Genomic DNA, 9,956 nt, shown 5'->3' with positions numbered 1-9,956 from the left:
TTCGAAATTTGTTCCAAGATTTTTTTTTTTTTGGGTTTAAATAAAGGATGAAAATCGGCATGAGTGTAGCTTACTTCATATACCTAACAACTATATATAAAATTAAAGATGTGTTTGTAATACATTTTTAAGTATTTAATCTAAAATTTAAGTCATTTTGGAAGAAATTTGAGTGTTTGACAACTATTCAAAATAGTTTTTCAAGTGTATCTTAATCCGTTTTTATCAAAAGTGTTTAAATAAAATTGAATTTTTCGAAAACCAATTTTTTCTCAAGTTAATCCAAATGGGCTCTAAAATCATTGTTACTATTCATTTCGTATATGATAAACATGTTAAATGATATTACACGTCTTTTAATTTTTGCATATTAACTGTCCCATTGAATCATCTTATTTCAACAAACAAGATAATTTTTTTTAAACAAATTTGAAAGTTCAAAGTTAAAACTAAAATTTTTCAAAATTTGATGGAAAAATTTGAAAACCCATAACTATTCCTCTTGAAATACGATGCTTACATAGTCAACATTTAGATTCGACTCTACCCAATCTTTTCCAATTTACCCCCAACATTATCTACATGTTGGATTATTGTAGAGTGATTTTTGAATATCAAACCTACCTCTCCATATGATAATTTTAATATAGGTAATTTCTCCTATTTTACAAAATTAAAGGATATTATTTATAATTTAATTAATAAAAAAGAAAAAAAATGATAAATGCAAAATTGGAATTTGGGTTGAGAACAGTTGAGAAGATGAAGTCAGGCACATGTATTATGGATAGCGATCCCAATCTTTTTTTCTTTCACATTTCTCAATCTTTCTCTCTCTTTTTTTTAATTCCAATATTCTTTTTTTTTCCCTTCATAATTTAATGAATTTATGAACGAAGAACATCATCAACAACAACAACAACAACATGCTCTTCTCTGATACGCCAAATTGGTTACAGCTGTTTCCACGATTTCTCTCTCTCTCTCCATCGCTTTTTTCCTTCCACTCTCCACTATTTCTCTATTCTTTTCCAACCCAATAGTGACATTCAAAACTCGAGATCAGAGTAAAATTTCCCTTTCTCAATTGGGTATTTCCAAAACTTTTCACCTCAATTTTATCGCTTCATTCTCTTTTTCTGTTCTTGTTTCTTCTGAAATTCAAAAGGGTTGGTAGTATTACCCCTTACCCATCTCTTTCTTTATTTGATTTAATCCATTATTGAACTGTTTGGTATTTTAGAAGAAAATTGAACAAAACCCCTTCTCCTCCCCCTTAAATTTCTCCGTCTATTTCGTGAGAAATAATGCAGATTTCAGCGAAGGAAAAGGGTTTATTATAAATTTCTGTTCCTGATTCCAGTGAGAGAGTGAGGGAAATAGGGTGTTTCCTTTTCTGGGTTTGGTTTATTTTAGGGTTTGTGTGGCAGTCTCGTGATCTGTGAAGTCTTCTACGTGACATTCAAGACTTTTGTTGCTATGGGGATTGGGTTTTTTTCTTGTTTTTTAATAGCTTCTTGTTAGATCTCTAAAAACATTCATCCTTTCACATTTAGAAAGAGAATTAGAGGGAAAGTGAAGGGGAATTGGATTGGAAGTGGGATTTGAGTTTAGGGGAAATGTTGCTGTTCTTATTCTTCTTCAGGAATTTTGGCTGCTTTGCTTTCTATGGAGCACTGCAGTACTGTTTCTACTTAGCTACTAATCACAAGGTAAGTAGAAATCAAGTCATTGTAGTTTGTTTTTTTCTTTTGTTTTCTTTCTTTCTTTTTGGGATTGGTTTATCTTTATTGCTGATTTCTTTTGGTATGAGTCTTCATTCCTCATGAATGCTTTTTGTGGGTTGGTTGCTCTTTTGGTTTCTGCTTTACTTGTTGGAAGTATTAGGTGGGTTTGTGTTCATGACTGTGAATTTAGCTCTTTTTGCTTCAATGAGTTCTCTGAGATGATAAAAATTAATGGGGTCACCCATGTGTTTGCTTTGCTTGATGTTCTTCCCAACTGAATTTGTTTGTGTTTTATACTTTTTCTTTGTTTTTCATCAAATTCTCTGTAGTTGTTAAGTGGCAGTAACTTTAGAAGTTTGGAATCAGGAAGAGAAGCTGAATTCCAGACAGGAGATTCTCAGTTATTGGAAAATTTTGAAAGCTAAGCTCCATTGACAACAGTTATGTTTTTTGTTTTATGTTTTTAAAAAGTAGAGTTCTTTGGTTTAAAGTTTCTTTGTTTTGTTTTTCAACTTTTCTGAGACACTTTTTTGAATACTTTAGTTACTAAGATTTGGCTAGGATTTTGTTTTTAAAACGTTTTCTAAAAGTGAATTACAAAATGAAGTTATTGTGAGTAACAAGCTAAAAGTAAAAAACTGAAAATGAATAGTTTGTGTGAGTAAACTAAAACTTGAAGATTGGACATAGCTATTTATATCCTTATTTTTCCTTTGCTCCATCTTCCGCGTTAAATGCTTTTTTAAGTATTGAATAATTACTCTTTTCCTTCTTGTACTTTATCATAAGTGAATAGTGAAGCAAAAAGAAAAAGGTGGACAGATCAATATCAATTCTTTAGGACTGTCTACATTATAGGACACACATATTTTTGTACTTGTATAAGAACCCTGATGAAGCAGAGCAATACAGGATTATTTTTTTTTCCCTTTTTTGATTGTGTTATTCAGTTTACAAATGGTATCTTAGAAACCGCAGAAATGCCAGAAAGTATAAAATTCAATACAACATCTCACCAAGGGATGAGAGTTGATTTTTAAAAGGCAAAGTAGTTTAACCAAAACCAATTTGGGATATGGTCCATTTTGATCTTAAACTAGAAGTCAATTTAATATGCCTTTTTTCTTCCCCTTCTACAAGTGTTCGCCTCATTGTATTTGAGGTTTGGACTCGAGAATCTCCATGTTAAACAGGCTGTTTAATTCTCCAAATATGATTATTTATGGGTTAAAGCATCTTACTTTCCTAGTGCTAAAGCATTTTTTATTCTCTACCGGCATAGTTATGTCGTGATTCAAACATAATAAAAAAACCTGGTTTGGGAAAGTTCATCGTTATTTCTAAATTAGTTTCATTCGATAGATCATGTTCGAGTTTTTAACAGATATATGTTTGATGTTGAAGATATCTCTGTCATGCTTAATTGATCAGTAGATTGAAGTTTTCCCTTTTGATTCATGTTCTGAGTTGAACTTTGATGGGCAGTTCTTGTTTTTCCTGTCTTTTGTATGTCATCTAAATCCCAAATAATGCCAAATTCGTTACAGAAACAAGGACTATCAAGCAATTTGTAAGTTGTTTTTGTTTCTGATGATTGTTTTTCTGTTGGTTTAGGATACTTGAGCCTGTCGAAATATAAACGATCTGTATCAAATGGACAAAAAATTGTGAGGAAAATGGATCCTCAGGCGTTTATTAGGTTGTCAATTGGATCGTTGGGATTGAGAATCCCAGGAACTTCTCTAAACTCTACAAAACCTGGAGTCAATGCTTTCTCTTCTCCGTGTTCGTGTGAAATTCGTCTTCGGGGTTTCCCTGTGCAGACATCTTCAATCCCGCTAGTCCCATCTCCTGAAGCAATACCTGACTCTCATAGCATTGTCTCAAGCTTCTATCTTGAAGAGTCTGATCTGAAAGCATTACTGGCACCTGGCTGCTTCTACAACACTCATGCCTGTCTTGAAATATCTGTCTTCTCTGGAAGGAAGGGATCCCACTGTGGTGTTGGCATCAAAAGGCAGCTGATCGGGACGTTTAAACTGGACGTTGGTCCCGAATGGGGTGATGGGAAGCCAGTCATTCTTTTCAATGGGTGGATAGGCATTGGCAAAAGCAAGAATGAAAATGGAAGACATGGAGCAGAGCTTCATTTGAGAGTGAAACTAGATCCTGATCCAAGATATGTTTTTCAGTTTGAAGATGTTACTAGATTAAGCCCGCAAATCGTCCAGCTTCAAGGCTCGATTAAACAACCGATCTTTAGCTGCAAATTTAGTCGAGACAGGTGATGCAACTCACACAAAACTAGAACTATCTTTCCTCTGTTAAAAGTTCTTTTCTGGAACTCTGCTTTGTTTTTCTTCATCTGGACTCAATCTTTGACAGTTGAAATAAACTAATAGGGTATCCCAGGCGGATTCATTGAGCAACTATTGGTCAGGTCCTGGTGATGGCTCAGATCTCGAGGTCGAGCGAAGAGAAAGAAAAGGCTGGAAGGTGAAGATACATGATCTTTCTGGCTCGGCTGTTGCAGCAGCCTTCATAACTACTCCCTTTGTGCCATCAACAGGTTGCGATTGGGTTGCCAGGTCAAACCCCGGGTCCTGGCTGATTGTTCGTCCCGATGTTTGCATACCTGAAAGTTGGCAGCCATGGGGAAAGCTCGAGGCGTGGCGCGAGCGTGGGATTAGAGACACTGTCTGCTGTCGCTTTCACCTTCTCTCCGAAGCCCAAGAGGGAGGGGAACTTCTCATGTCTGAGATCCATATCAATGCCGAGAAAGGTGGGGAGTTTTTCATAGACACTGACAAACAGTTGCGAGCAGCAACAAGTCCAATACCAAGCCCGCAGAGCAGCGGAGACTTTGCAGCATTAGGCCAAGTGGTTGGAGGTTTTGTCATGAGTTGCAGAGTACAAGGAGAAGGAAAAAGCAGTAAGCCAATGGTTCAACTTGCAATGCGACATGTGACATGTATAGAAGATGCTGCCATTTTCATGGCGCTTGCAGCTGCAGTTGATCTCAGCATCGAGGCATGTAGGCCGTTCCGAAGGAAGATTAGGAGAGCGCCTCGGCATTCTTAGGGAGAAAAAGGAAAGGAAAAGGAAAAAAAAAAAAAAAAGAAAGAAAGAAGTGCTTTTAAGGTAAAATTGATGTGTAGAAAAACATAAACAAAGATGGGCATACATCTGTATGAATTTATCTCTCAAGGCTATAAAATTTGGCATTTTGTACAGCATAAGGTGATGTCCCTTATCTTACCTTTCTAGGCTCCATCATATTCTTTGTTATCTTTGTAGACCCAATATAATTTACCTTATTCTTTTCAATTCCCAAGACATAAGAGTATTTGGGAGGAAGGAAAAAGAAAGCCAAAACTCCACCTTTCCTCTTCATCAAGGGAAGTTTGGTTCAGAAGGAAAAGTAAACGTCATCAATGGAAATTCACTAAATATATATATTTTTGAAAAAATAGTTGTATTGTATTAACTTGTTCTAAAAAGAAAAAGAAAAGCTACATTTTTTTTTTGAGTAGTTATCGATTGATGTTTATATAGGAAAACAAGCCCTTGTTCTACAGAGAAAAACCTGGGTTCAACTCACCAATCACCATTCACCACCTAATCCTCAGGGTCATATTTCTTTCAAGTTGCATTAGTTCTTGAATTGTTTTGGGTTATCTACTCTTTAAGTTCACGAGATTAGTTGCTATGTTGTCTATGTTATTTTTAATTGACAATTTAACCCCTATAATTTAAACACTGCTTTTAAAATTCTTGGAAGATATTGAAGTTATATAATGGAAGAAACTTTATTATAATTTAACAAGAAACAAATAGGTGACAATTAAATAATAATATCTATGCCAACGTTGGCTTTTATCACTATCATTTTTAATAATTGTGATGAGTGATCTAAGTCACACGTACAACAACCAATTTCACCAAAGTCACTTAACTCAACCACATTTGATTGTTTAAAGAAATAATAACAATATTAAAAAATTATAATATCTTGAATTAACAATAGTAACCGTCAAAATAAGCATAGTTCATCTTATATAAAACATATTTTCAATTAAGAGGTGAAAGGTTTTGATTCTCCACTCACCCACACGCACACACCATATGCCAAAGGAATTGAAATCATTCCTTCCACTTTTTTCACGTGCAACAAACAATGCCACTAGGCCTACCCATGGTCATTGACTTTTGATTAATAATTATTATCACCTTTATTATATTTACCGAACTCTCTTATTAATCATCTTTAATGCTTACTTAGAACTCATTCAACAAGTAAATGTGCTTGATTTCTATTGTATATATTTAGAGATCCTTTACTTTAAATTTGGGCAAACACCATCAAAATATTTTCAAATACAATACCCAGCAGACGAGTTTAGTCTTACACTTGATGATAGTAGTGAATAGCAGAAGATGAAACTCTCTTTCCAAAGTATGAACTTAGAATCCAAAAGCCAAACATTCAGCACTAGTATTGCAAAGCAATAGTTTGATTAATTAGTTCTACAAGCAATCAGGCATCAATTAAGATAGTGTCAAACTCACTACTATTCCTCTGTTGTCTGAAGGAAACTTTCGATCTCGGTGATTGTACTCCGAGCGTCATTGAACTCTGGGCCTTTCTCTTGTGTCGATTTTTCCAGTTCGGCCTGCAGATGAAGAAGATGAAAAAGGTTTGTTTTAATTTACTTAGCAAACTGGGCACCGGCAGAGAACCTTCAAGAATCAAGCTCCTCAGAAGAGCAGGAAAGGGAAGGATGAAAAGCAAAGGTAACGATAAGTAATACCAATGCTCCTTTCAAATCAACTAAGGCGGACTCCAAACGCTTGTGACAATCGGGAACCATCATCCTTGATTCAGCCAGCACATTTTCCTGATTACAATGAGAATGTTAATTGTAAAATCGTAATATAATACATAACCGATTGAAGAGGATTCATATGATGATGGCATTACATTTAATCTCCTTTATCCCAAATAACATAACCAATTGAATAGGATTCATATGATGATGGCATTACATTTAATCTCCTTTATCCCAAATAACATTTTAGTAGGTCGATTTGATTTTTTACCTTTCAGAAAATAAAGTTGAACGGCAACAAGAAAGTTAAAGGGCCAAAAACAATTACAAAAATCCTACATTGAAAACCATCTCTAGGCTCCAAATTCGATACCATTATTCTTGGGTTCAAAAGACTTATCTTCACGCTCACAAATTCTATCGTTCATCTTCTGTAATATTGGACATTTGTGTCTATCACAAGGTTTTGAATGTCTAAGAAATCCCTTTTAAGATATTCACAGATGCCACAAACAAATCCATGAGCAGTCGAGCAGACAATAATCATACAAACTTTTGATTATTAAGAATGCAACCCATGTACATACCTGTTGTTTAAGGTCATAAGGGTCAGCCCCTTTTTCTTTCATGTCAGCTGTTTTGGCAGCTTCTATCTCGACCTCCTTCTCATAAGAATGCAACTCCTTGATAATTCGTTTGCATGTTGCCGTCTTAATCTTCAGGTTCTTTACAGTAGCCATAATGACCTATCACAAGAAGAATATATCATGGATTTGTAATCCACAAACCTCCCGTTTAGGATAAGTAGCTTAGATTTCACACCATAAACCTAATTCACTGAATTGAATCAATTTAGACCAGAAATTATAGGTGGTCAAAAATCAGGAAATGGTTTAATAACTTGCAAAGAGAGACAATATTTTGCTTCTCAGTTCTCACAAAAGCATGAAAATTGGGACTCCATTACGAATTAATTTATCATTTTCTTAAAGTTTGTTAGGGGTCGTGTGAATTCGTGGTAATTAATCAGTAATACATTCTTTCCTCTTCTTCAACCCTAAGATGCTATCAAAACTTCAGACTCAGAACATGGTCTCAACATCAAGTTTTCCACATGGAGCTAAGTTGTCAAAGTTTCTTGTATCATGGAGGTAAGCTCTTCTTCAAATATTGAAAACTCAGGGGCAATAATGTTCATTCCCACACCTTTACACACAAAATTTTGGGGAAACTCATGGATACAAAATTTCTTTAACAGTGAAGTTTACCAATTTCAATTTAAATGCCTACATTTCTTATACCTCAGGATGTTCCAAGGAACAATTTCAACCAAATCAAGGTTTGGCAGTTGAAAGAAAGATATGCAGTGGATCAATGAGCACATTTACCAAAATGTACAAAGCCATATTTACTAGCCTAGGGGAGAATAATACCCAAGACCTAATTTTCTGAAGAAGCTCTTAGAATCACATAACCAAAAGAAAACTAGAGACCAAGATACCATATTGACAATATCAATGTTGCTAAGTTCACGGTCTAAAAAGAACTCCCAACCAGAGTTTTCTAGCCTGCACTCTGCACTTAGCTCGGAGTGACGACTAAAATTCAGATTTTCAACCTACACTACGAATTTCCATAGATATCAAGACTCCGATTGCCTATTTCATTTGCAGAGACGATTAGTCCTAACATTAGCATATGCATAACCACAATAACACGTTACCTATCTCGAATCTAAGCAAGATCTAGACAGAGCAGAAATCAAGAGATGAAAAAAAGGTAGAAATGGGTTACAAAAAGGAAATTGAATCGAGGGATCAATGTACGTGGATGGGGTTGTAATCGGTGAACTTATATGGTGTTTCGATTGGAAATTATTAGAGGGTAATGATAATGGAGACGATTGAAGAACCGCCAAAGCTAGAAAATTCGAAGGAAAACCTACCTGCTCCGGAAGAACTCGAGCGTCTGACGAAATTTCGAATAAAAAATTCACGAAAAACCTCTGATCGCTTCTTCTTCGGTAGAACTTGCTATATATATATATATATATATATTTTTTTTTTTTTTTCTTTTTTTCTATTGTATCAAAACAACCCAAAGAATGCAGATTCGTAGCAGAAGAGAGGAGACCAAACACGACCCCACTTCTCTAATCCAAAGGTTTTTTTTCCCTCCTCCTTCTTCTTTTTTTTAAATAATAATAAGATCCATTAAAACTATTTGGGGAAAATGCCCAAAATAACCCAACACCTAAATATTTTTTTTTGAGCTTTTGAAGATGTGAAATATTCCCTCTGTCCTCAGTTTTAAATAAATCACCTCAGTTTTAGATAAATCACCTCTCACTTCGTCCTTAGATTTTGAGTTTCTCCCATATCCGTTTTTTCTTATGTTATCTGAAAAGGCGTTAGGATGACTCAATACTCGAAATTTGGATGTTAAATAGAAAGTGCTAACAAGTATTGTAACAACATAATTCTAACAACAATAAAGATAAATGAACATGGGGTTGGTATCCTAGTTCAGTGATAAACCACCTGCGTCTAAGAGGCTGTGTGCTCATGAAAGATAATTCACTAATAATGATGAGTTAAGCAATTTACAACGTAGTACTTATCTGTAATACACCAATTACTATAGTAGTTCATGTAGAGCTCAACTCCCACATCACCTAAGCTCCTCTTAGATGTGAAACTCCCTCTCAAATGTATTTAGGCTTCCACTAAGCCTACTATTAGTAAACCATTCTCCTGACGAGGTTGGTTGTTCCGAAGTACCTAAAATAAGAAAAATCATGCCCCCTCCTAGTTCCCTCAAGATTTCTGAACCAACACGGTGTGCAGACAGTGAACCGATTACTGAACACCCTGAACCTTTTCTATATTTTGGGAAGGTAGTGGTTTCAAACTTCCATCGGCAAGCAGTCGTATCTATGTGGGAGGATATTCAAGACAAGATTGAGTGCACTCCTTTTGAGCACATACCAAGCCTTAAACTGGAAGTAGCAACAATATTTTCTGGCATTTCAAAGATTCATCCGAGTAATTTGACTCCTCTTCAACAATTTGTGAATAGTTATCTTAAAAGGATAGATAATTTCAATGCGGTGCAATCTTCATCTTTCGCACAATTGCCTTCCGCCGAGAGGACCATCGATTGGGCAAGACGACATCTCGCATGAAGGAAGCCCTGACATTGATAAGCCAACTATAAGAGGAAGGCAAAGTCATTTAAGAGCAAGCTGCCCAAAATCCAAAAATAGAACCAACTCCTTAACTAGAAACCAAACTTCAAAGTCTAGATGCTGAGTCCAAGAAGCTATCGAGTTTATCTTATGAGAAAAAAAAGGCCATAGCTGAAAAATAATTTGAAGTTGCCAAAATCAATACTTTTGAAA

At 35.3% G+C, this 9,956-nt stretch overlaps 2 protein-coding genes across 5 annotated transcripts; one reads left to right on the top strand and one right to left on the bottom strand.

Moving 5' to 3' along the window:
- The first annotated feature begins 813 nt into the window (after positions 1–813).
- Positions 814–4,966, top strand: ASG1 (nuclear factor 1 A-type protein (DUF1005)). 4 transcript variants are annotated; one of them, XM_090307936.1, is made up of 4 exons: positions 1,053–1,091; positions 2,094–2,167; positions 3,342–4,011; positions 4,130–4,966. In XM_090307936.1, the coding sequence occupies exons 3-4, from the start codon at positions 3,404–3,406 to the stop codon at positions 4,806–4,808; spliced, it is 1,287 nt and encodes a 428-aa protein (XP_090164062.1). In that variant the 5' UTR covers positions 1,053–1,091; positions 2,094–2,167; positions 3,342–3,403; the 3' UTR covers positions 4,809–4,966. The 4 variants fall into 4 exon arrangements, with proteins under 4 accessions (XP_038874344.1, XP_038874345.1, XP_090164062.1 ...); XM_090307935.1 differs by lacking the exon at positions 1,053–1,091 and adding an exon at positions 1,124–1,712; XM_039018416.2 differs by lacking the exon at positions 2,094–2,167 and having other exon boundaries at positions 814–1,712.
- A 1,071-nt stretch (positions 4,967–6,037) lies between these two features.
- Positions 6,038–8,768, bottom strand: KIS (tubulin folding cofactor A (KIESEL)). Its single transcript, XM_039051096.2, has 4 exons — positions 8,502–8,768; positions 7,144–7,302; positions 6,539–6,625; positions 6,038–6,400 (listed from the first exon to the last, which is right to left on the bottom strand). Exons 2-4 carry the CDS (start codon positions 7,294–7,296, stop codon positions 6,299–6,301), a joined length of 342 nt encoding a protein of 113 aa, XP_038907024.1. The 5' UTR covers positions 7,297–7,302; positions 8,502–8,768; the 3' UTR covers positions 6,038–6,298.
- Between the last annotated feature and the right edge of the window lie 1,188 nt (positions 8,769–9,956).

This window comes from Benincasa hispida, chromosome 12 (genome assembly GCF_027475165.1).
Source record: "Benincasa hispida cultivar pf3 chromosome 12, pf3_genome.v1.1, whole genome shotgun sequence".
Classification (NCBI taxonomy): Eukaryota; Viridiplantae; Streptophyta; class Magnoliopsida; order Cucurbitales; family Cucurbitaceae; genus Benincasa; species Benincasa hispida.
Note: the sequence above shows the minus strand (reverse complement) of the source record. Positions and strands in the feature narration are given on the sequence as shown.

What these genes read in the sequence shown, in the direction of transcription:
- ASG1 (XM_039018416.2), top strand. Translation starts at nt 3,404, where the DNA reads ATGGATCCTCAGGCGTTTATTAGGTTGTCAATTGGATCGTTGGGATTG. An exon ending in TGCAAATTTAGTCGAGACAG is followed by an intron (nt 4,012 to 4,129) that starts GTGATGCAACTC and finishes ATAAACTAATAG; the next exon opens with GGTATCCCAGGCGGATTCAT.
- KIS (XM_039051096.2), bottom strand. Translation starts at nt 7,296, where the DNA reads ATGGCTACTGTAAAGAACCTGAAGATTAAGACGGCAACATGCAAACGA. An exon ending in CTTATGACCTTAAACAACAG is followed by an intron (nt 6,626 to 7,143) that starts GTATGTACATGG and finishes CATTGTAATCAG; the next exon opens with GAAAATGTGCTGGCTGAATC. An exon ending in TTGATTTGAAAGGAGCATTG is followed by an intron (nt 6,401 to 6,538) that starts GTATTACTTATC and finishes CTTCATCTGCAG; the next exon opens with GCCGAACTGGAAAAATCGAC.